The sequence below is a fragment of the Athene noctua genome, chromosome 11, assembly GCF_965140245.1.
Source record: "Athene noctua chromosome 11, bAthNoc1.hap1.1, whole genome shotgun sequence".
NCBI lineage: Eukaryota > Metazoa > Chordata > Aves > Strigiformes > Strigidae > Athene > Athene noctua.
Window position 1 is genome coordinate 24,916,633 of NC_134047.1, and position 25,206 is coordinate 24,941,838.

The 25,206-nt window shown below is 55.9% G+C and overlaps 1 protein-coding gene across 1 annotated transcript in view; it reads right to left on the reverse strand.

Moving 5' to 3' along the window:
- The window catches only part of AR (androgen receptor), a 49,343-nt gene extending 33,007 nt beyond the window's left edge, over positions 1–16,336 (reverse strand). Inside the window, exon 1 of the mRNA XM_074915223.1 lies at positions 15,421–16,336. Coding sequence (XP_074771324.1) covers positions 15,421–16,286 — 866 coding nt within the window. The 5' untranslated portion in view covers positions 16,287–16,336. The remainder of the gene's footprint in view (positions 1–15,420) is intronic.
- Between the last annotated feature and the right edge of the window lie 8,870 nt (positions 16,337–25,206).

Here is a 25,206-nt window from a genome sequence, read left to right on the forward strand (position 1 = left end):
CACCGCCGTGTGCCGGCGGCTGGCGCAGCCGCCCCCGAGCTGCCCGTGTCAGGGTGGAACCCGCCCTGGGGTTTACCTGCCTCGTCCACAAACGGGTCTGCTAAGGCACAAGGCAGCGGACCTGCAGAGCCGGGACTCCAGCCTTCAGGGAATCCCCAAGCGGGATCTGCCTGCCCACCCGTGGCCCCCGCCGTGTGCCCCGGCTCAGCCCGGCCCCACCAGAGCCGCACACCTTCTGCCCCACGCCTCATCCTCGGGGACAGTGCCCGGGGGTTTCGCCCCTTTACAGCCCTGCATCGAAACTCTGCCTGGCCACAAAGCTCAAGAAGATGCTGAGCCATGAACTAAGTAAGCGTCTGCACACAAACCTGGGTGACACAGAACCCTGCCCCGTCCTTTCCCATACCGCCATGCCTGAGACACTGCGACGTTACTGGTAATAAACGTCACCTCTAAAACGGCACCGTCTGTGCACGACGTTTTCAAACACACTATTAAACACAACCGGCTTCCCGTCGGTGGAGTCGCGCAGCTCGTGCCGGACCCAGGTCTCACGTCGAGGCACAAGCCCCACGTTTAGCCGAGCGGAGGGTTTGCTGCAGGCCCGAGGCTCGGGCCCTCGCGCACGCTCCCGTTCCGCTGCCACCGGCTCCTGCCAGAGCTGAGCCCAACCTGCAGCCCAGTCACCAAGCCCCGCTCCTTCAGATCAGGCCTGCATGGAAACTTGAAAGCACCCCATCTGCCAAAATGCTTTGAGCAGTTTAACCTATAAACACGCAGCCCTGTACACCAAATGTATTTCCTTTTCTCTAAACAGCCTTGAATATGTTTCTAAACTGACCGGCCCTTGTTTTCACGTGTAGCTGCTGGCGGCAGGGAGGCGAGATGGCATCTCCCGGAGCGGAGCGGGGCACACAGCAGGGACGCACCCGAGGTAAACACACACAGGAACTCGATCTTCACCGGATTTAAGTAAACATTAGCAGATGACAACGGGTTTTCCAAACATCCCTGGCAGCGAGGGCAGGCAGAACTAGCACACCCTCTGGAGAAGGTCCTCCCACCGAGAGCACCCGGGGCAGCGACCTGGGGCTCTCCAGAGGAGAGGGCAGCGGGGACGGCACGGGAGCTCAGAGGCTGCCTCCCAGCCAAAGGGGCACAAAATAACTTCAACAAGCACAGACGCCCAGATCCATTCTCAAATCTCCCAAATTAAATTCTCTTTTTTCTTTTCAAACTCCCTATTCACTAATTTTGACAGTTTATTTTTCACACTGGGTCCCGGCCGCATCCGAAGCCTCACCTCTACCAGCCCAGGCCCAGCCCGGCTCAGGGCTTCTCTCCCTCCGGCTTTCCTTCGCGCTGCGGGAAGGCTGCTCCAGCCAGGAGCTGCCCAGCGGGACGGCCCTTGCCCCAGCACCAGGGGACAGTGCCCACAGCCACCCCGGCCAGCTCTGCCACCGCACACCTGCTGACAGGGTGGACGCCACAACCCAAGCCTGATCTTAACGGTCAGCGCTGGCTCTCACCTTCCAGTCGTCCCTCAGAAAGAAGCAGAAAAGGAGATTGAAAAGGTGAAAGGAGGCAAAGTCGTTCTGCAGCCCCTCTATCACACGGGTGGGCTCTGCAACAGGCAGCTGCCTGCAGTCTGGACACAGTACTGAGGCCAGAACTTCTGCCTCAAAACTGATCTCCGTCCAGTGAGCTCAAGGAGCTGCTTAATTAAATCAGCTCAGGGAAGATGAAACACTTGATTTCCCCAGACTGAGAAGGTATCTACAAAAAGTGGCAGCACAAACATATTGCAAGGTTACATAAAGATGGGAACTCGCCTGATTACAAAGCACGAAGGGGACAGAAAGCAAAACAGGAGTAAAACAAGCGGGCTTCGGCCCTGGCGAGCACCCCCGAGGCCAGCAGCACCGCACGCCCCATCGTCCTGGTGACTGCAGTCACCTGGAGTCCCCAAGGACAAGACCTTGGTGTCCTTGGTGCCCAGAGAGCCCTACTCATTTCCCAAGGAAACACTCTGTCCTGATTAATATCTTTTAAGTTAGTTTAACCCACACCATAATCTTCCATTGTCAAGACCAACTCCGCTGCTGACAAAAAGAAAATGTGACTATAAAGAAAATTACAAATAATGGGATACTCTTGATCCACGTATTTCACGCTCCAAAAGACTCTGCCCTCGTGCCAGCAGGGAGCACTGGCTTCAGCCCCCTAAAAAGCCTCTTCCTGTACTCAGCTGGGCTTGTAGGACCACGTACTAACTGTCTGCTTTTGTAGGAAGATATTCAGCTTTCCCTCTTCGAAAATCAAGCGCAGTGACATTTGCGGAACACTTGGGAAGAGATGATGCGAGTTCCTTGGCAGCTTTCCACAACAGCCAGGTCTGCAGCGCGGATCCCCAGCGGTAACAGAAAACTGCTCCCAAAACCTCTGTAGAACAGCACCTGCCCCGAGAGTCTTGGCTGGTAGGATACCAGGATGAGGGGAGGCTTCCAAAGAGGTGGTCAGCCAGCAGGGACAGACGTGTGCCCAGTGACACGTGTCACCTCCTGTGAACCAGCCATTTGCTCCCCGAGGTATCGCCACAAATCACCTGCCCAGAAAACAAAGCTGGGTTGTCGTGTCCCAAGCGGAAAACAACAGCTGCCGGGGGAGAGACAATACCTGTCCCGGTGCCAGCAGGACGGGGGCCGCTGGCAACCTCCGCGCTTGGGCAAGGGGACAGCCCCTCCCCACCCGGCCTGGCAGCGGGGCGAGTGCCACCCGCTCCGTCACCGGCCTCCAACGGGAACCCTCAGGGCACGATTCCCCCCGGCCGAGCGCCCGCAGTCACCTCCATCCCCCGGGCAGCGGGACGAGGCAGCTGAGCCTCCTCCAGCACCGCCTGCACCCCGCCGAGAAAGGGGCACTGATTCAAATCAGCGTCATACAGAACTTCAGATGGAATCAAAATCTAATTACACAACAAGGATCCCTCCACTTAAATAATCAGTTTTCACCTTTTCTACGTCTTTTGCAGTGATCTTCCCCACAGAACACACTCAGTAGCGTTCCCCACCTTCACATTCTCTCCGAGCAACGTGCAGAAAGTGTTCAATTTAACAGGGCCATGCGGATGCCTCTGCAGAGGACGTGACAGTTGTTTTCATTAGTAAGAGCCTTCTCCTGTTTAGCAAATATGCTTTTGTTTTTTGAAGCAATTACACAGTTTGTCACGACTTTTGATTTTCTGTTCTATAACATAGAAAATGGTGCCTGACACATTTCTTATTTATTAGATGCTGGGTTAATATTTTATTTGAGATATGTCAAGCTGTGTTCAAATGGATCCATAAATTTGATGGAAATTGCTCTTATGGTAAGTCATAACTAAATTTTTAAAGCAGACTGCATTTCAAATCAACTGACTACTAACGCCAAGCCAGGCTTATTTGTGAGCTGCAAACTCCGCTGACCAGCCTTTCTCTAAGGGATGTCCCAGACTGAATCGCCGTTGGATAACACTATCCCATGCCTCATTCTCTACACAGGTCAGAAGAAAACCTCCCACATTTACTGGCATTTTCAACTCTGGATAGGTCTCAGTTTTGAAGGACTAGGCTTTGGACTGAACCAGCAGAATAAACCGGATTTTCTCTACTTTCTGGAGCTGGTTTAGCAACGCAGTGAATCCCTGGGGCCAAGGTGCTGACTTCTGCTGGGAGCTCCTCCGCGAGGCCAGAAAACCCGTGACCCACCCAGTGTTACACTTTACTGAGCTGCCCTGAGTTTCACAGACTTGGTAAACACAGGCTTCCGCATTCTTCCCTGATGAGAAAGCAGGACCACAGCTCCACACCTCGCCCCACCAGCGACAGGGGTTTAAGAGCCCTCCCCGTGCCCGGGGACACTGAACTGCCACCAGCTCTGCGGCCGGGGACGGCGTCTGCCTCTGCGCCGGCGGGAGCCCCTGCAAACCCGGCTGATGATCCCAGCGCCACGTTCTCCCACCGAAGGACGGGTCAGTGCACAGAGGGGCCACACTCGGACCACCAGAACAACCTCCGTAATGGGAGGGCTCCCAGCTGAGGGACATCAGGATTCATTTCCAGACTCAGATATTTAAAACACCGATACTTTCCCCACTGCATTTGGCAGTGGAATTATTGCTAAGGAAACTGGTGCCGCAAATTCTGCATTTTTATTTCTCTACTGGATGAAGTGTGAGTTCAAAATGGGCAGATGGCAGACACAGCAGAATCCAGCAGGGAAGACCACAACGACCACTCACACTGGGGCACCCGAGCGGGCAGGCACACCACGCCAGCCAGCTCTGCTCGCCTGCACAGCAAAGCAAAAAAAACAAAGCAAAAGGCGGCATCACTGCCTTCCAGAGGACCAGTGCTCCCGGCTCCGCCGCCTCCCTGCTGCCCCAGCACCCTCCTCCTCCTCCTGGCAAAGCACAGCAGCCCTGGGGACAGATGGGGAAGAAAGGAAGAAAAAGCAACCTCCAGCCCCGGGGAGCAGCCCCCGGCCCCGCAGCATCCCTCTCACAGAGCGGGGGTGCCAGCACTCAACGCAGCGGCCACGTGTTGCCAGCCCTGCCAGCTCCCTGCCAGCTCCCTGCCCTGCCCTGCGCCGCTGCGAGAGCCTGCGGCCGGGCTTTGGGGCTGGCCGAGGTGGGAACTTCAGCCATGCCCTAACTCACCGGCAGAACCGCTTTATTTTTAGGCATGTTTACACCAAAACCAAACCTTTGCAGACACACAGCTGCAGGGGCATAAAAATGTTTTTCCTTATTATGTCTGGAAACGGGTATAAGCTGTATCTGAAAAATTTCTCTTCTCTGCCGGCAAACCACTTGTTTTCTGGAGGAAGACTTCACAACTTACGCAACAATATCATCTCCCCATGCCCTCAAAGCAGACCATGCTTTGAGTCATCTCGTAAACAGTAAACACACAAATTGCAACAAAGGTTTCATGTATCTACAGTATTCTTGGCACTCCTAGCCCCGATCTCGGCAGCAGAGGCAACGTCGAGGCACCCCAGCCCGGCACGGCCCTGGGAAACGGTGCCCTGACGCCGGTACATTCCTTCAGTGACAGGAGGCACCGAGAGCTGGAGCGGCTGTGCCGTGGGCTGAATGGAGACGCAGAGGGCAGAGCCCCGCAGCAGCAGTGGGCGGCTGATTCGGGGGAGCCGTGTGTGGGACGTACCCCCGTAACCACAGACAGACACCGTGGCCCCGCCAGGCAGCCGCGGCCTGGGAGCACCGAGGCGCTTTGGCAATCATTTATGAGCCCAGCAGCCGGCTTTGCCTCTGCCTCGCCCTTCCGAGCAGGCAAAGAATGAAAGCAGCCAGGAATCGTTTTCTTCTAAGCCTGCCTGCAAACCAGAGCACAGATGCCAGGTCTAATTTTAGGCCTCTCAGCCTTGAGAGTGTTCTCTTAATTCTCTTTTAAGCGAGCAGCAGGATAATCATCTCAGGACAAAGCTGCTGAAGCGGCCGAGCACCTGCCTTGACCCCAACTCTTGGAAAGGCGGAGGGTGCGTGGGGGCTGAGCCCCATCCTCTCCTCCGGCCACAAGGGCAGGTTCAGCCCTGCCGGGAGCAAAGGGCTCCCCGACAATCCCAGGGGATCCCGCAGAGCCCCCACTGATAACTGGAAACCAGTGCGCGGGGGGATCGGCCCGCTGCCGCCCAGCAAACCTCCGGCCGCCACCTCACCCTGCCCGGATGCGGACGACTGTTCCAAGGCAGGCCAGGACTCAAGGGTTTACGTGCCAACGTGGCGAAATAGAGGTGGAGCGTGACAAAGGGAGAACCACGGCCCCCCAGGCCCCCCAGCTGCCACCGCAGCCCGGCCTCGTGCCACCCTCAGCACGGTGATGGGGGGAGGATGCTCCGTCCCGCGGGCGCCCGGTGCTGCCCCGCTCTGCTCCCCCTGCCAAGCCACCTCCAGAACAGCCAGGAAACACGGGTCTGGCGTTTGGCACGGGCTGTGCTGTAAATGAAAAAGGGAAGAAAATCCCTGTGCTGCTATTATTTTTTCCTAACCATTTAAAGATGTTTCTGGGGACTCAGGAGCAAACCAGGAAGTCACAGATTTCCTTGCAAATGGAAGATCGTGTTAGAGGGAGAGACTTCCTTCCCCGACCGCCCGCAGGGGACACAAAAACAAGACAAGGAACCGAAGACCGGAAAGCTAAATCCATGTGAACAGGCCGAGATCACCTCGCGCGTCCCAAAGCGTCCGAGCACGCACAGGAACAAAGCCTGGGGCCAGCTCAGGAGGGGACACGTGCCACCCAGACCGGCCCTGCTCAACCCAGCTGGCGACGGCGGGAGAAGGGGCAGGGGCTGACCTGGGGGCCAGTTCTCAACTCCGTGCCCGAGCAGGGCGAGGAGGCGATGCCGATCTCACACCAGTCCCCGCGGGGAGGGTCGCGGAGCCCCATCCAGCCGGGGGGAGCCGTGGCAGCACCCCCTCCCCACGGACACTGCGGGGCTGAGCGCCCGTTTCTGCACGTCCCCTCCCCAGCCTGCAGAGGGGTCCTGCAGCACCGGGGCGAGGGATGGAGACGTTCTACCACAAAACGGTTGTGTCCACAGGTGGAAGATGACACAAGCCCCCGAACGCACACGCACACACACACGATCCAAGAAAAATGTAGATCATCTGAACAATATCTGCAGGCTGTATTTCATTTTCCAGTTAATACACCTAATTGCCACCCCGATGAAAGCAATTAACCTGATCCGCACACAAATTACTTTCCTCCTTTTCTCTCTTTTATAAGAGGAAAAGAGAAGCTGCCGAGACGGCCTGTCCAAACCTTCCCCAACAGCACGTCAGAAAATGCGTAGATGCTACCCACTCCAGATAGGCGGGAGGGGGGAGGAGGCAGGAGCCTTCACTAGGAAATTACTGATACAAAAACTTGCATCTGGACTCTGTTCTCAGCACACGGGCCAAGGTCAAAGCATTTTTTTCTGCCCTTTCTAACCAGCAAAGAAGCTAATGCAGCTAAAATATGTTAACACCAGCCAAACTGCTGAAAGGTTGGTGAGAAAACACCGGAAAAAGAAGTAACGTATCATCTTGGGAAAGACAAGAAGCAGCTCTCTAAGGCTTTCCCCAACCGCTGAGAACACAGGGCCAGAGGAAGCAAAGTTCAAGGGTTTTCCCACCTTGTCCTGGGAACTGAGCATGTCCCAGTGCCTCTATAGAATGTCTTTTTAGGAAATCTGCAGCCCCCGCTCTGGGATTGCTCCTGATGGCAGCAATTCCTGGCACAGCCAGCAGGACAGTGGCCTGGCACACTGGGGAAGATGCTGTTGTAAGGTGGGATTTACCCCCGAGGCTCTGCTCAAACCCCCTGGTTGCAACCAGCCCCTTTCAAGTCCCCACAGGAGCACGTCAGTGTGGGGGAGAGGGCACCCCCCAGCCTGCACCCACGCGTCCTCAGAGGAGTCTCCAGCACATCACTCCCCAGGCTCCAGCAAGAGCTTAACCCTGAGCTTCGCAGGCAGCGCTCCCTCACTCCTGCAGCAAAGCACGCCCTGTACGAACGCTACTGCTGTCCCAAAACGGGTGGCTCTGCACTGACTTTCCAAGCCTTAAGACATGTATTTTGCTCCCAGAGCTGCTTTGGAAGTGGCAACCACCTTGCCTGAAATCTTGAGCTCAGCAGCGCAATGGAGGCACCCAGCCAGCCCCTCCAGCAACACCACAGGCTTATCCATATTTATTTATTAGTGTGCTCCATTCTGATTCTTGACTGTACAGAGAAGTCACCAGGAGACCTGCAAGGAGCTGGGGGTGTAACTCGCCCGCTAAGGATATCCAAGACGCCTGGAGCCAAGTGGCATCCAATTCCCACCCCAGTGGGACGGGCACCCACTGCCCGGGGAAAGGGCAGCAGCTATAAATACCTGCAGAGCTGGGCTGTATTTTTAAGATGATTTCTACTATTGCAAAACCATTTAATCTGCGGTCTGTGCCCCATTCTTACCGCTTGTGAGGACATGTCAGCATTTGGACTTTTTTTGTTCTCATTATTTAAAAAGGCCTCCCCAGACAGGGGGCTGGGGAGCTCCAAACCACAACGGAGCGCGAGTGACCTTGCTCCTTCTGGCTTCTGCTCAGATTGCATGAAACAGGAAAAAAAAACGCGGCAAGAGAGCAGCCAGAGCTGAGCCTGCCCTCCCTGCCCCTGGCTGCGCAGGCACCGGGGGAGCACGGAGGCTCCCGCCCGGGTCCCCCGAGGTGAGGTGCTGCACTCCCGTAACCCCTCTCCTGCAAACACTGTCCCGGTGCCCGGAGCTGGACGGGGTCAGACACCCCCGAGGGCAGCACTCGGGCCTGCTAAAGCAAACGGGAGCACGGACAGGGTGCAAAGTCCAGCATACAAGCACGCTTCGGCGGGACGCTCTCCCAAAACCCAGCACAAAACCTGAGAGAGCCGCCAGGCACCCAGCTCCGACCACTGCCCGGGCCCACAGCCCTTACACGCCCCGAGGGCCCAAAGCCACCTGCTCGTGCCCCCCCATCTACAGAAAAGCATAATACCTGTTCTGCATGGCTGCCCAGAGGCTAAATGAATTGCTGCTCGTAAGTGCTTCACACAAAGTACTATTACTGGTAGTATTTTTATCACTGTTAGAGGATGACTTGAACTTCACTTAAAAATACTCACAAGAATGGGGGTTGCAATTGTTTTTAAGGCAGAATAAAACAAAATGCACATTGCAATGACTGGGCAGGCACCTTGCGCAGAGCAGGGAGGCATCTTGATGTGGGGCTGGGGGCTCACCTGGGGCTCTGCCCCGCGGCCGGAGCTGGACAAGGACTGAGCTGTGGCAGGAGACGGGCCAGCGGTGCAGGCAGAGCAGCAGGGAAGCCAGAGACAGCAGCAGATAGAGCAAGAGGCAATATGGATGAAGAACCTCCGTCACAAGGCTTTGCCATGACAACTGGGCCAGTTCCTTTTTATTTTAATGAGCTCACTCATACCACTATTACTGCTAAGAAATAAAGCTGGTTCTGGTCCATGCAGCGTGCAGGGACTATCGGTTCCAGGGCCACCAGCGCGCCCAAGTTAAAATCCTGAAGTGACCAAACCACTTTCTTCCACCGCAGGAAAACAAACAGAGCCTGGCTCCTCTGGGACTTTCAGCCTCGCAGGTCGGGTCAGGGCTGGACGAGGTCACTCCAACTCAAAAGCCAGGAAGGCTCATCCGTGCGGGCGCAGCCAGGTCCCCACAGAGCATTCCCAAACCCACGTAATTGGCAGTTACCCTCCACAGACCCCTAAAACAGTCCAGAAGTCCCCAAGGACCCGTGGACGGACCCAAGGCCGCTGCCCCAAAGCCTTGGCGTGTTGCTGGCCGAGGCAAGGCAGCTGGGGCCCGGCCCCCCAGCCCCGCAGCCCCCCAGCACGGCTGAGCCAAGGTTCATCTCTCGCCTCCTTCTCCCTCTGTGGCTGCCCGCGCTGACTTCTCACAACCACCATCTCAAAACACCAAGAGTCACTGAATGATGGGAAATGACCATCATCTCTATGGTTTTTTCCCTTCCCCTGCATCAATACTGTCCTGTCCCATACTAAAAAATTCCCAGTATTTTAAGAAATGTTGGCATTTCTTCCTGCAATGGCACCATTTCCAGCTTTCCCCCCCATTCAGGAGCACACGTTTCACCCCACCACCACCATGCACAGACTGTCTGCTGATCAGCTCCAGTTTTCACTGTGCTTTTTTCTTGATACAGCCCATCTGAAATCTTGCTCTGGAAGCACCACGTGCCTTTATCTTTCTTCGCCTGACAGACGTAATTCGGAGGTGCTCCCTGGCACGGGCACAGAGAGAACCATTGTCTCCTGCCCGGAGCGTGGCCTTGGAGGGCCCTCTGTGCGGGGAGCGGCGAGGCCCAGGAATTCAGCATTCCCCACCTCGTTACACTGTCTCTGCTTTAATTCTTGCCAGGATTGTCCCACACCTTCCTCAGTCTGAAGCGAGGGGCCAGAGCCAGAGACTTTCAGGAATCACCACCGTGGGGACCAGCATCGGCCGTGATGACGCTGACCCGGGGCCGATGCCCGACCTGCAGCCACCTGCGAAGGAAACGGGGGTGGAAAGGTGCAGCTGGGCACCAGCATGGTTTTCCTTCAGATATGGCAATTTGCAAAGCCCCAGGTTCCTAGATGGGCTGTAGAACATGCCTTCTCTCTCTCTCACAGAGGGTTTATTGAAATACAGTGCTCTTTTGGCCTCAGAAAAAATACCAAATCACTGCTACTTTTTAACTAGCTCTCTTTGGCTGGAGTGAAGTTCTCCAAACAGGAAAATCAATGGGTTATCTATAGACTGGCTGCAAGAAGACAAAGCACAGCGATCATCTGCGTAAGAGGAAAATACCAGTGAACACTGTAAAGAGCAGAAAAAACATAAAAGCTGTCCAAGTAGGAGAATAGCTGTCGTGGGCAAATCCCTCACAGCTTCCTGCCCTGAAGTCCTCGATAATACAGGACAGAGCACACAAAATGCCTGTATAACTCAAACCCACCACTGCTCTTAAAGCTTCTCGTGCATTATTTCTTTGGTGAAATTTTCTGAATTCTCAGCCACCGTCTTCTATGCCAAGCGTCACATGCAGCTCATCCTGTCACTGCAACCAGCACTTAAGGGAAACCAGGGGGAGGAAAAAAACATAATCACTGTTGATATCAAGCATGAGACTTTAGAACCAGTTTCCAGAGGGTGCAAGAGCTCAAAAATTCAGGACATGGGGAGAAGAGGATGGGAAAGCACAGAAGAGGACGGGGCAAAGCTGCCCGTGAGCAGTTTCATGAGTGGGTGAAAAGGCAAAGAGATGGGTTTGTGTTGTAAGAACGGATGGGCAGGTCCCTCCTAAACACACCAAACGTGTATGTCCTCCACATCCCGTCCCTGAGCAGGGCGACATCTCCCCTTCCCAAGGGTAAAGGGAGAGCTGGAGAGTGGGAGAGTCAGCACGAGAGGGAAGAGAGGGAGGGACAGATCGAGAGGGAGGGGAAAAGGAGGAAACCATTTTATGATACTTGATATATGCTGTGGAAATACTAAGAAACCCCAGAACCAAAATCCGTTGAGTGGAAGGAACAAGTTGGAAATGGTTATTTTTCCTTCTTTCGTTGCCACAGCCCTAAATCCCAATGTAATGGCAAAGGAAAGGGCTGTGCCAGCCCCTGGGACAGAGCCTTCACTGCTGGGGCCGCTGCCCCAGCAAGCACCAACCTGGCTGAGGACTGAGAGTACCAGCGCTTGTCAATGCCCACGGGCTCAGCCAGCTGTTGGCACAAGGACCACGAGTGTTTTCTGGGCAGTTCTGGGCATCTTCAGGAGAAAAGAGCCCGTCCCTCCGCATGTCACAGCATCGGCACCCGGGCTGCTGAGGCGGCGCAGCGACACCCGGCGCCAGCCCTCCGACCCCCGCGATCATCTCGTCTATCAATTTAAAAGAAAACTCACTCATGGGAAAGGCTATATAAATCAGCACCCTCAAAACAAAATGAAAACAGCTCAGCTGGCTAAGCATGGAAGAAACTAAAAGAGCTTTGGATCGCATGTCACGGTTCTTCAGGCAGCAGCTCTCGGGAGCAAGAAAAAGGAGGCGAACTGCTGTGCCCCAGCAGAGCCGCGGGGCGGCTGGCACTGCCCCATCTCTGCCGGCTCTCCAGGAGCTCCTGCACCCGCTGCTCTTCTGCAGGAGTAAGGCTTGGGCTGAACTTTAACACCCCGGCTACTCCAGGTGTCCCGCCTTGGTGCATCACTCGTTTCCCAGCCTTAACCCGAGCACTGCCAACCTGGCAGTGTGCCAACTCCCACCCGAAGGAGCCCTGAGCTCTCTAAACCAGGCCCAGCCCTGGCGCAGGACTGGCGCTTTAGTCTGTGTTTAAAACAGCCTTCTCGTGCCCAGGAGTAGGGACGAGAATCAGCAGGTGAGCAGGAAGAATTTTTTGAAATGATTTCTCTTCTCCTCCTACCAGTAGCCGTCAAGCAGCTTCAGCACACCAGTGACTGCCCCGGCCACGCGAGGTTCACCGTCCACAGACCCCACCAGGCACTGTGGCCCACGAGTACGTGTCCTGCAGCTGGCCAGAGGGACAGGCTGGTCTTCTAAAGAAATACCCACGTAATGCCGCCATTCACCTGAGCAGAAAGGTCACCGAGACGACGGCAGGCAGGAGGGTCACCCCCTTCCCAAGGGCTTCTGAGCCCCGCTGTGAAGAGCCGAGGGTGCCCCAGGCCCCTCCCGGGGAAGGGGACACGGGCAGACGACGGCCACGGGCCGTGAGCCAGAGCAGCCGGGAGAACGGCCTCCTCTCATCTGTCAGTGGAATCACCCGCCCTTGATCTCCTTATCACAATCTTATCTCCTTCAATGGGTAGAAATTATTACCGGCGTTATCTGCAAGCGGTATCACAATTACTTAGCTGGCCACAAAAAAGATTATTCAGCCGTCATGGCAGGTGATGGATAAACACGGGGCACTTGCCAGGCTGATTACACCCAGGCGGAGAAAGGAATCCATGGGTAGGTGTGAGCAGCAAACACAGGGATACCAGACAGGCAACAGTAGTTATAGCAAACACCACTTTAAAAAGCGCACAGACAGCTAGATTCTTCTGAGACAACTACCCCTTAAATTCACTTATCACCTTTGTTCCCATCGCCTCAGTAATAACTCCTGCCTTGATTCCATTTCAGCCTGAACCACGTGGGCCTACACCCCTTCCCCGCCGCTGGGGTTTGATCTGACAAGTCAGTTTGGTGCCATAACCTTGGATTTATCCTGTCAGTGCTGTGTCTCACTCTTAAGACAGGTTCTTGTCTTAAGACACCTCAAAGACTGCTGGTAGTAATTATGCAATAACCAGAGCACAAAGGTAAACAGCTACAAGCCCACAGTGTAGCAAAAGCCAGGATTACCTTGCTAATTATACGTGAGCATTACTGGCACAATCAGGTACACCACATCAAAAGCTTTATATTAAATCAAATTGTGCTAATGCCTACTTCGCTTCCCCTGCAACCTTTCGGTGCCTCTGAACCCAGACAAACCCCCTCTGCACACCCAAAGCCGTTACGGATCTGTACTACCCCCCCAAATATGAAGAAACTGTTCCTGCATTAGTGTCATATATGGGGGGGATGTCGCTGACTTAAAAAATGCCCCCCTATACCTGACCCGGACTGTGCCAGCACAGAGCCGGGGTTTTGAGGAGATTCCCCTCAGAGGGGAGAGATGCAATCCCACGAGCACACAGTGGGACCGTTACAAAAAGGGGGAGAACCAGGAGCAACACACTCCAAACCCTCCTTGCCCTGCAGAGGAGACGGGGCCGCTGCCAGCACCGCGGCCCGGGGAGAGGCTGAGCCCGGGAGGGTGAAGCTTTCTGTGCTACTTAAGCCTAGCACTAGTAGCTCGCAGGGGTCCCAGCAGAGCATCCCTGGCGAGGGAACTTTACTACAAACCCACGACCCTCTCTCCTCGCCACCCGGGGAGCTGGTACCCGACCCGCTGCCATGGGCGGCACCGTGCGGGGAACACAAACAGCCACCGCAGCGACAGGTGAGGGAGGCTCTGCTGGGACGGGATCTAACCCTGGCAGCCATTAACCCCCGCGGCTTTAGCAAGACCAGGAACGCTCCGCTTTCCTCACAGCATTGTGAAACTGGATCCGAACCCAGAGCGGGTTCGACCACCGTCCGTCCGCCCCCGCCGCCGTCGGGGAACGCCGTACGGGCGCCGGAGCTCCACGGACAAGACGAGGGTATTTTAAAGGCTCTGTGGTACCCCCCGACCCCGCGGGGAGTGGGGACAGGGACATGTGCGAGGAAGAGGATACCGCCCTTCTCACGGGATTACAAGGGAGATGTTATTCATCTCCCAGGCAGGATTCAGGCACGCATTGCCTGCCCCCCGTCCCCCCAAACCTGCCCTCCCTAGGGCAGCGTGCCCCGCCTGTGCAGGGCTGTCTGCCGGCCCAGCCTGAGCAGCACGAGCCCCCGCAAGGCCGAGCCTTCCGCCCTCAAAAACCCGCATCGTCCACTGGCCACGTTTGGGCAGTTGAACGTTTCCAGCTTCATTCAGCCCCCCTCCCTCCGAGTCCGGCCAAGAATCACCCAGGCTCCAGAGGAAGCGGGCGGCGAGCGCCCAGCTCCTGCCGCCGGCACAGCGCTCGCAGCTGGACTCACTCGGACCCGGCCTTGCTTTTATCCCTTTTTTTTCTTTGCCAAGCCCTCAAGTAAATTATCAGGTGGATGATAACTAGTACGCTGCCCCAATAAACCTGTGAGCATTTCAAAGCAAGGAAACAAGCGCAGGGGCACAGATGCTGCCCTGTGCTAATTTAAAGGGAAAATCTAATTACTTATTTCCATCTCTGCTCCCAGCAGACGCGGTACCACGGGGTGAGCGTGGGGATGTGAAACTCCACCGATGCAAACCCAGCTGAGGCCACACTAAGCCAGCGGCTGGGGCCACCCCCGAGCCAGCACAGACACAAACCCTTTTGCAGACACGTTCTCGCCGCCGTTTCCCTCCGCTGCGGCGACTCTCACGCAGAAACACGTTTTGCCATGCTGAGAGCTGATGACACAGCTCGCCCGCCTGAGCTTCAGGTGGTGTCTACCTGCTCTACAGGGACAGTTAATCTCCTTTTCTGAGGTTAATCCAACAGAAAAATTATTTTTGATTGAATCCTTCTCAAAAAAACCTTTCCACCTCTGCTGTATTCCTAAACACTCTCCTGTCTCCACTTCAGAGCACGTTTTCTGCCTGTATTTAAGCAGAGCTTCCGAGCACACGCAGCATTTCTCTGCCCATACATCGAGCAGTTCCAGCTCGCTCTGCCCAGCCCATTCCCCATCCGTCTGGCTGACGGCGGAACAAGGCACAGGCACAATTTTATCTCGACCCTGAGACGGGTCCGTGCTTCAGGCGCAACGTCCTGATTCCCGCGCACTTACAGCGGCTGAGGGAAGGGGGTAACGGATGCAGGATGAAGGGAGATAAAGGCAATCGACCTTAAGGGGACGGCGGGGAATACCGGGAGATTAGCGCTGAATTTCTGGCACGATCTTGCCTACTAAGTCCCCAGTGACACCATGTCGGTGAAAGGGAAAAGGTGAATCAAGCCAGGGGCAGCCAGGACAGAGACGGGCTGGACCTGCTGCATTTGCCGGGGTGGCAGCGGGGTGCTGGTGAGGTGCAGGGTGCCTGTTCTGGCGGGATGTGGGGTGCTGGGGAGATGTGGGGTGCAGGGTGAGGGACACGGGGTGCGGGATGCTGGAGGGATGCGGGTGCGGGATGAGGGGTGCGGGGTGCCCGTGCCGGAGGGCTGCGGGATGTGGGGCGCGGTCGGGGCGCGGGTACTCACCGGAGATCGCCATAGGCGCCGGCGTAGCCCTCGGCCCAGGGCCCCAGCTCGCTCTTGACGGCGGCGGCGGGGGCGGCGAAGGGCGCCCGGCCCCCCGGGTACCAGCCGTCGGCGGGGAACTCGGCGGCGTCGGCGGCCGGACCGCGGCCGCATCCCGGCGGGCCGGGGGGCGGCTCGACGGGGGGCGCGAAGAGCGGCCCCTCCTCGGCGAGGAAAGCGGCCCAGGGCGGCGGGGGGGGCCCCGGCGGGGCCAGCTCGACGCCGTAGCGGCACGGAACCCCCCAGCCGCCGCCCGCCGCCGGCCCCCCCGGCCCCTCCAGCTTGACGCGGGCGGGCGGCGGCCCCAGGGCGAAGCCGCGGCAGAGCCCCGGCCCGACGGCGGGAGCCTCGACGGCCGCGAAGGCGGCGGGCGGCTCCGGCGGGCCCGCGGCGGGCAGCGCGAACATACAGTCCTCCCGGGGCGGCGGCGGCGGCTCGGCCGGAGCCTCCGGCGCCTCCAGCGCCAGGCCCATGGAGGCGGACACGGCCCGGCGGAGCTGCTCGGCGCTCTCGCCCAGCGGGTCCTCCCGGGGCGCCGGCTCGGCGTCGGGCAGCGGCGGCAGCGCGCCCGCCTCGCCCAGCAGCTCCCGCAGCTCGCCGGGGAAGGGCGAGCCCATGGCCGGCGGCCCCTTCCCGGGGCCGGGGGGCTCCGGGGCCGGCGGGGGCCGGGGGCTCGGCGGGCGGGGCGGCAGCAGGCTGGCGCCCGGCTCCTCCCGCGGCGCCTGGATCGCCTCGCAAACGCTCTGGAAAAAGGTCTGGAAGGCGCCGCGGAAGGTCCTGCCCCCCGCCCGCGGGTAGACGCGCCCGACCCCCAGCTGCACCTCCATGCCCGCCGAGCGCCGGGCCGCCACGGCGGCGGGGGGCGGAGAACCGCGGCCGGCCCCCCCGCCCCGCCGGGCCGCTACCCGCGGCGCTGCCCCGCCGAGCCCATCCCCGCCGGGGCGGGACGCGCCGCGCAACAGGCAGGAAAAGTTGGAGCGGGCAGGAGCGGCCGCCGCGGGCAGCTGCCTGCGCGCAGGGGAGAGAAAGGGAGGGCAAGGAGGGAGGGAGGGGACGGGCGGCCGCCCCGCTCCGCCGGCGCGGCCCCGGGGCTCGGCCGGGATTTAAGCCGGAGCCGCGGCTCCCCCCGCCCCGAGCGGAGCCCCGCGGGGCGGCCCCACCAGCCGCCGCCACCGCAGTTTCTGCGCTTGGAGCTGCGCCGGCCCCCGCGGGCGGGGCGGGCCGGGACGGGCCGGGGCCGCCGGCCCGCGGGCAGCAGCGCCCGTCACCGCCGCCTCTGGGCGAGCGCCCGGCCGGGCGGGGCGGCCCCGGCCCTCCCCTCCCCGGCCCGGGCTGGCGGCTCTGCCCGCTCCCTCCTCTCCCGCCCCCCGGAGAAACGCGGCTGCTCCGCGCTTCCTCCGCACCGAGCGGGGCTTTGCTCCCCCCTCTCCTCCGCCCCTCATCGCGCAACAACCGCCCCCCCGCCGCCGCCGGCAGGGTGGGTGCACCCAGTGTGTACCACCGCGCGGGCCGCGGCAGGGCGGGAGGAGACCCGCAGGGACATCGTTCGTGTAGGACCGACCATAAACAAGGCTCGAGCTCCCCTTGCTGGTCCTGCGGCGACAGTCCTGAAGCACCTTCCCGTGGGCGCCGTTCCCGGGCAACGCGGCGGTGGAATCGTACCCATCCCAGAGGGGGTAAAATAACCCGTTAATTACAACCTTTTGGGGGACAAAAGGCAAAAAGTGATCATTTGTTGTAAATGGAGAAGCGGAGCCAGTTGGGGAAAGGAAGAATCGTGTCCAATCTCTTAAAAGCATTTTTACAAGCTGTAGAAGATAAAAATAAAAAAGCTAAGGACAGCCAAGCAAAATCTGGCGGTGACCCCGGGGCGGCCGGAGGACGATACCTCCTGCCGGCAGCATCGCTGGGGAGGGCGAAGGGCCACCGTGCCCCCCGGGGCATCGCCACCCACCCCACGTCGGGTGGTCCTGCGGGGCTGGGGGCTGCGGGGGGCCAGGGCGCTGCCCAGCTCCTCCCGACCATCGCCGAGGCCAGGAGAGACCTTGTCGGCTCTCGGGATGGACGAGGCACCAAGTTGGCTTTTAAGGACAAGTCCTATGGCCCCCGAGAAAATAAAGAAGCGCTGCTAAAGCCTGGAAAGGTACAAACAGAGGGAGAGGCTGTAAAGACGCGCCGAGGCCCTGTTTAAGCAGTCGTAGGCTCGGTGGTCCCACCTGCACCGCTGGAGAGGGGCCGGGCTGGGGCCCCTCCAGCCCCGCCGTAACAAGGAGCCGCAGCCCCAGGTCTGAGGAGAGGGAACAGGGTGGGAGAGCGTCAGCGAGGGGATTCGGAGGGATGCAAAGAAACCCCTGGAGACGAGGAGGGGGTTTGTGTGGCCCCGCAGTAACTGCATCACAAACTGCTCTTGGCGTGCCTGGGGGCGGGCTGGCGAGAGGAGAGGCTGCAGGAGCAAGGCTGTGTGCATCGCCCTTCTAAAAGCTGGTGTAAAGCCTTAACTACATTTTCTGAGAGATTAGTGCCATTAGTTCAAAGAACCTCTTTTCTTTTTCCCTTGGACACAGCGGAGTGTGGGCGCTCCTTCCCTGCCAGCTCGGCAGCCCAGCTTCGCTGCAGAGCTGCTCTGAGCTTCAGGGACGATGGTAAAAACCTCGAGGCACAAACGCAGGAGCCACCACTGAATCTTGTTATGGTACCGATGCAAATGATGCAAATCAAAACCCCTGTCCTGGAAAATTAGCTGTTACCACAGATCCATGCAGAAACCTGCCAAGGGGATGCGGATTCCAGTGTGCTTGCTCTTCCAGCCTCCAATGGTTGTCAAGGCTCTGGAGTAAAATACACGGGCTCTGGAAGATATCAAGGGGAGGGTTCTCAGGATCAGCACTGAGAAATGTATTGAAAAAAGCTGAGGATCGGAGATGTGGTGTAATGCCACTTAAGAAACAGGTGGCTTTGTGTTTTAAACAAAAAGTGGGGTGTACACCCACGCGATTCTGACCAGCCACATAAAAACTTTGACGCCACCGTTCCCACCAAGGAAGAAACATCGTCGGTTCGTCCCCGCTGAAAACACCACGACTGGGAAGCCCCTGGTCCAGGTCAGACTTTCTGCATTCAGATACCCTCGTCTGGGATGGGATCTGTGGGGCCTTTGCGGTCTGCTGGCCCTGGGGCTGGTGTTTGCGCTGCTGCTGGCGGAGCTCTCCCGCCCTCTCCTCCCTCTGCAGCGGCTGCAGCGGCTCTTCCCGCAGCCTGGAGTTTGCTGCCGGGTGTGTGAGACGCGGGTCACAGCGGGCAAGCAGAAGGAAAGTCTGCAGAACGGTTTCCGTCAGTTTACAGGGCCAAGGCTTCAGTTCTGACTGATTGTCGCGGGGGTTAAGGCGCGTTATTTCAGAAGCGATTTTGTGATTAGACTGTCACATAAATTTGAAGAAGCTGGTCGTTTTCTTTTTTTTTTTATTATTTTAAAAAATTTATTCCCTGAAAAGGCATCTTGCAAGCATTTCGTTTTCCGGGTATTTGCATGTTTCTTTTAAAAATTATTAAACGTTAATGAATTTTCTGGGTGTGTATGTCTATGGCTGTGCCCACTATATTTTACAGGATTCGTGTATTTTGATCTTTATACTTTGTTGATGAAGAAAAATCTGTCCTACTAATGCATAGAGGGTGTTCTACCCGCAGTTACTATCTCACAAATATTAAAATGTAACTGTCTTTAGCGTTTCAAAGTTCTTTAACTAGTTTCGTTAAAGCAGAGTTAAACTCTTTCCATAAAATCACTTTCTACAGTTTAGAAGTCAGCCCCAATCTCAGCACACATCTTAAATTCTGAGCGCTGTATTTTAGCACTGTAAAACTGGATCGTTTATGGAAAGACCAGGCAAAACCTACGCAAATGTTTATTTTTTCTGTCTGAGAGCTAAGCTGTAGTTTCAATTATCGAATTAGTGAAAAATGAGCAGCAGCGTGAGCCCACACATGTTTCAGAGAACTGCCTTTCTCTCAGACGGGTCGGGGCTTTTTTTTCGGATGGAGTTGAAGAACGTGTTGCGGATGGTTTGCTCAGAGCTCACACGCGGCTGCCAGTGGCAGGGCCTCGGGTATTCCCGCGTTTCAGGGCAGTTTATTGCTAAAACAACAAGGAGGCCTGACAGTATTTTGTTTCGCTTTGCTGTCTCACAAACACCGAAGTGTTCTTTTCTAACGTTCCGGTGATGTTTGGCTTTAGTCATGAAATCTGAGTGCTAGAGTTGTAATACCTTGGGTTTTGTTACATAAAACAGCATGAAAATGAGCCGTCGGGGCGGGCACCCAGTCTGAAAGGGCTGCGGTGTAGCCAGGTGATGATTCTGGGGGGACGTGCGGGCAGATCCACTGTTCTGATGGGGTGAAGCTGAGCGTGGGACCAGCCCCACGCGGGGCCGAGCTCTGCCCCCACCTCTGCCCTCCCTCTCATCTGCCCCCAGACACTTATTTTTCTACCTGGGAAATGTATTGTTTAGACGGAAAATGAACCGTGAGTGAAAACAAGTATTTTTTCACGAAGCAGTCTCATTCTAACTGAGGTACGTGTGGCTTTTATTATAAAATAACGGCTCAGATTAAAATCCAGCACGATGGGCTCAGCTGAATCCTGGTTGGCGTTGGCCCCTGCAGATTGTCACGGCTTCGGGGTGATGCAGCAGGAGGAGGTGTCGCTGGCAGCACCTTTTGTGCGTGCAGAACACACGGACACGCGTGGCCAGGGGCCGGTGGCCACGGGGCCGGGCACCCCCAAAGAGCCCCCGAGATCCCCCGTGGCCTCTCCTGCTTGGCCGGGACGGCTGCGTCCGGCCAACGCGGGCGCGTATGGACACGGTAACGCCCGGCCTTCAGGGAGATGCGAGCCGGGGGTGCAGGTTTGCAGGGTGAAGGGTGGGAGTGTCCGGCCAAAAGCAATGGAGGAAATAGGAAAAAAATCTCACCCCGTGGTGGGGCTGCTCCTGCGCTCGCCCACACACCCCCAGGTCAGCTCTCCTCGACGGCAAGTTCATCCCCAGGGCTGCAGCCCGTGTGCTGCCTCCCTCCGAAACTGTCAGCTAGAGCTATCGGAAAAACATACTAAAAAAAAAAAAAAAAAAGGAGCAGTTCTAATCAACAGGGACAGCTTGCTCGATAAACAGAGCAGGACTCTTCCAGCTGCCAGGTCAGAGAAGGATTAAGAAGATCCAGCGCTCTCCTCTCCCGTGTTCCCCGGCCCTGGCTGCGCGCAGGGAGAGCGGGTTCCGCGCCTGCCCTCCTCCAGCTGCGCCAGCCCCTCTGCCCTCCCCAGGCGGGGAGAACCCCGGCCTGCCCGGCGGCACGGGCAAACCAACCCCTGAGAGACTGAACGACAACGAACTCCTTGCCCGGCCCTCCTTCTGCTTTAGGCATCAGGCAGCATCCCGGGGATGACCTGTTCTCAACATCACTTTGACGGGGCTTTCAATTTTCTTTTCCCATTCTCTCAGCAGCATGTATTGAGGTAATTTGTATCTGTTTGGAAATATTCTTTGAAAGGGCAAATTTTAAAGTCCCCTACAGATATTTGTAAGGAACCTTCACCATAGGCTGAGGTTTGATCTGGGGATGTCACTGGGAGTTTTGTCCTTCACTTCAGAGAAAGGCAATTTAAATGCACAAGCAGGAAACAAACAACAAAAAAAAAGGTGATGGACTTGATTCTGTGTAACTGATCAGGCACTTGGTCTGACTTCATCAGGAGCAGAATGAGATCTCGTTAGGGGCAGGGGGAGATGCTGAAGAGACCTGATCCAGCAAAACACTTCAACACCTTTTTGTCTTTAAGTATATAAATAATCCCACTGAAATCTAGGAAACACTTATGTGCTTAACGTTAAGTATTCACTTAAGTGCTTTTCTGGATCAGTACCAAAATGATTATTTATGAAGTGCTGTCAAATACATCAGACACCAAGAAAACACTTTTTCTCATAAAATGCTTCGGCTCAGAATATGCTGTGTGACTGCTCAGAACTGCAGCAAACACCATTTTTCAGAGACAGGGGACATTCCATTAAAAAATTTCTCACTGGGTTCAAAATTAACAGCTGTTCTTTTGGTCTGTTTCCTGAAAAAAAACGCAACACTAGGTGATCTTCAAGAACACAAATCTACAGCCATTGAGAGCTCAGGTGTTGCCGTACTCCCGCGGAGACTCTGCCAGGAGCAGAATCAATCCGTTTTTGCTATTAGTCTCTAGTGAAATAAGGCAGATAGCACAGAGTTTAACAGTTTTGCTTCCACTCACTGGAGGCGAGCTGCTGGCAGGATCCATTAGCCCGTTGCTGACAGTATCATCCCGAGTGTACTGCTTCTTCGGGCCGTCCAGTGACTGGGACACCCCTGCAGAGACCTGCCTTATTAATGTCCCGTCAGTGCTGAAATAATGACATCCTTTCCAGCTGCAGTAGCTTGTATGGGAAAATTAAGAACTGTTCTTGCACTACGTTGAAAATAACAGCAAATATTGCAAAAGAACCTAGAGCACGAGCAGCGCCCGGGCAGCACCCGCAGAGGGTGATGAGGCAGGACCGCACATCCATTTCTTCTGCCACCCGCAGCTTTTCCTCACTGCTGGAGCCTGCTAGTCTTAGACTGCCTAATTTCTGCTACACAGAAGCAGCACGTTTCTTAGAACTAAATATTTTGGCCATTTGTATCAGTTTGGAGCGCAAACTTTGCCTTGTCTGATCAGATAGACAAGCGGGTTCACATGGGTGAGGTAAGAGGCTTTAAATTTGCCTTTGCAGATGGGTGCAGAAAATGTTTTCACTTTCATCTGTTTTAACTCTGAACAGTAAGCATGTCTTACCTCTCTTGTTGCTCAGTGTGTTGCATCCTTTTGCTTTAGGCCCACAGGTTGCTTAACTCTCCCCTGTAGTTCTTGGTGTCCGGCACTCCGCTGCTTTCACCCCGGAGAGCCCGAAGCTGATGAGGTCCCTGGGGGAGGGTTGCCTGGCTACTGGCCACAGGCGGAGGGTTGCCTGGCCCCGCGCCACCGCCCTGGGTGAGGTGTGATCAAGCTTCAGGCTGAGCTGAGCGGGAGGATCCTGCTGGCTCCTCCGGCACCCTGCACGCCTCGTCCATCGGGGGGGCATTGATCGGGCACCATCATCTCTCAAGAAGAAAGCACTTGAGGAGATGAGCTTGATCAATTCCTGGCGTGCGGCAGGATCCACAGGCCGGTCCCTGCCCGGGAGCAGCATCAGGCCAGTGACAGGTTGCTCGGCAACCGGCAGCATCCTCGGGTAGGGAGCGGCAGACCCGCACGGTGGCTTTCAAAGGCCTTTGTTTTGAAACAAACCTCGCTTTAAACACAGGACTAAGCAGATGTCTTAGGTAATGTTTCTGGAACAGTTACAATCACCTGAAATGTTATTCTTCTCTTTGCCCAAATTCATCCCTGTCACCTCCAAAAATACAACGTATTCTCCTGCTCTTACAAATTGGAGGCAGATTTGCAGAACAGGCCTGTCCATGCACCTGAATGAAAGGGCTGAAGCGCTCGGCGCATTTGATCAAACACAATCACTGCCCTGCCAAGAACTTTCAGAAACTTCATTCCTAATGAAACACACATTTGCACCATTTATCAAGTCTTACACAACGGCGTTTTGGGCAGAGTTGGAAGCTCCTCAGGAGCTGGGGAGGTAATACATGGGGCTGCGACTTCTAAATTCCCGTAGGAAACGTGGCCCCAGGCAGCACCGCTGCCGGGTCCATGTTCCCAGTGTAGAGCTCGGAGAAGCCTGGGCAACGAGGTATTCTGAGGTGGTACTGCCTCAAAAAATGAGAAAAACTAAGGATGGCCAAGGTCAGTGAGTTCAGGTGCAGGTATAGATAAACTGCCATAAAAAGATGCAATAGATTTTGTCCTGCTATTACTATTGACTTGAAATCACTATACGGGTAGTGTCGTGTCTCCAAAGTGTCTCCAGTGAAGCGAACTAAAGAAATCTTGTGGCGCAGGGACCTGAAGTGACCAGGACGGATGTAGCACCATATCCTACCCTTCCCAGAGGTGAGAATAACCTAAAGAAAACTCTGAGAGGCTGGATGGATTGATGCTCACCAAGTGTTCTTTCGCAGTACAAAGGTAACCTGCTGGCAAAGCGGGTTTTCAGTGATTTGCCTCCTTCTGCCCTTCAATTAGTGTTGAAAAGTTTTGGGAACGGAGGCAAGGAGAGCTGTCAGCACCTGCAAGCCTTCTCTTACCTGTGGGTGGACTGAGCAGAGGACAGAAATGCTACGGAGTGTTGGGCTGTGCCTTGCTCAACCAATAACTGACATTTATTGACTTTGCAAGTTTACGTAATTGTGTCTGGAACCGTGTTGGCCAAAGCCGCCTCTTCAGAGCTGATTATTGTTCGTCATGCGATGTTCTGGGTACTTTCATAAACTGTTGAAAGTTCGTGTGGGGAGTCTTTTTGTGCATGTAAATCGGCAGATGTCTTGTTTTTCTGAAACATCAAGAAACTGGCAGTTTTACTGATAAAAATAAAAAAAATTTAGGAAGAAAGAACATTTTTGCTGCTGTTACTGTAGCTCCCTAATAAACAAGAGAATCCTTAAGCACTCGCACGTATCTCTATTCTGTTGTTTTTCCGTTTTCCCCCTGAGGAATCCCTCCTTTTGATATCAAGCGCTATTCTGAAAGCAGAGACTAGAAATGCCATCTCTGTCCAGCCAGGTTTTGGAACCCTGCCCTATCCTCCCTGCAGACTTCGCCAGCCCCGTGCCCGCTCCTTCGCGGGAAGCCTGGCTGGTTACCAGACTCGAGGTGCGGGTGCCACCCCGGGAGAGGCAGCCCCCAGCTGCCGTCCCTCTCCCCGCAGGCACAGCAAGCTGCTGCCCTGCCGCCGGCCGAGGGGCACCTGACACTGTTGCTCCCGGTTCCTGGGCAGCTGGGAGCCAAGCAGCACATCTTCCTCCTGCCCGGTCTCCTCTCCTCCCCCTGAACCTGGGGCCACGCTGCCCGTCGTTGGCTGGAAGGGGGGTGGTGCGTAAGCCGTGCCTTGGTAGCTCTGTTAGCTCCTGCAGAGCGAGACTTTGCTTATTTTGATGAATTTTGTTTCATGTTTTTGATTCCATCTAGACACAGTTGTAACCCTTCAAAAATGCATCGATGCAACGTCATGTTCCAACCTACCCCAAGCCAGCCTGAAATACTAACTTGGTCTTGTTTGTGCCAAATAGGCAACTGCCACTGAGCCACGGGAGAATATTAAACTGTTATGTGATTTTCCTCGCAGTAGTTCAGCCCGGGCGCGTAACAGAGCCAGTCCCGCATATCAACACACACTCGACATTTCTTTCAAGCTGGTACATTCTGTGATCCCTTGAAGCTCACGCTCCACAGTGTCCATGGGTTTGCTGAAAGTGGAGGCTTTCAGATATGTTAAAAATGTGAAGCCATGGATTTAGAAGAGCTGTCTTGCTGGAGGATGAGTATTGTGCTTTTAAGTCTGCAGCTGAAAGCTAGGAAAAACATCCATGTTACTGAAAACACAACTTGAAAGGAAAATGGAGTCCCTTGCGTCAGATTCTGTCAGTTGTCTGACAACCTTGTTTATACTATTTTCTGGGAAGCCAAGAGTTTCAACCAATTATTTAGTGCTTCCTTGCTCTTGACGAGTGCTGCTCGCATCAGCTCATCAGGGGCATCTGCTTTTCTGCTCCATTAGACAAAATTCTATTTGG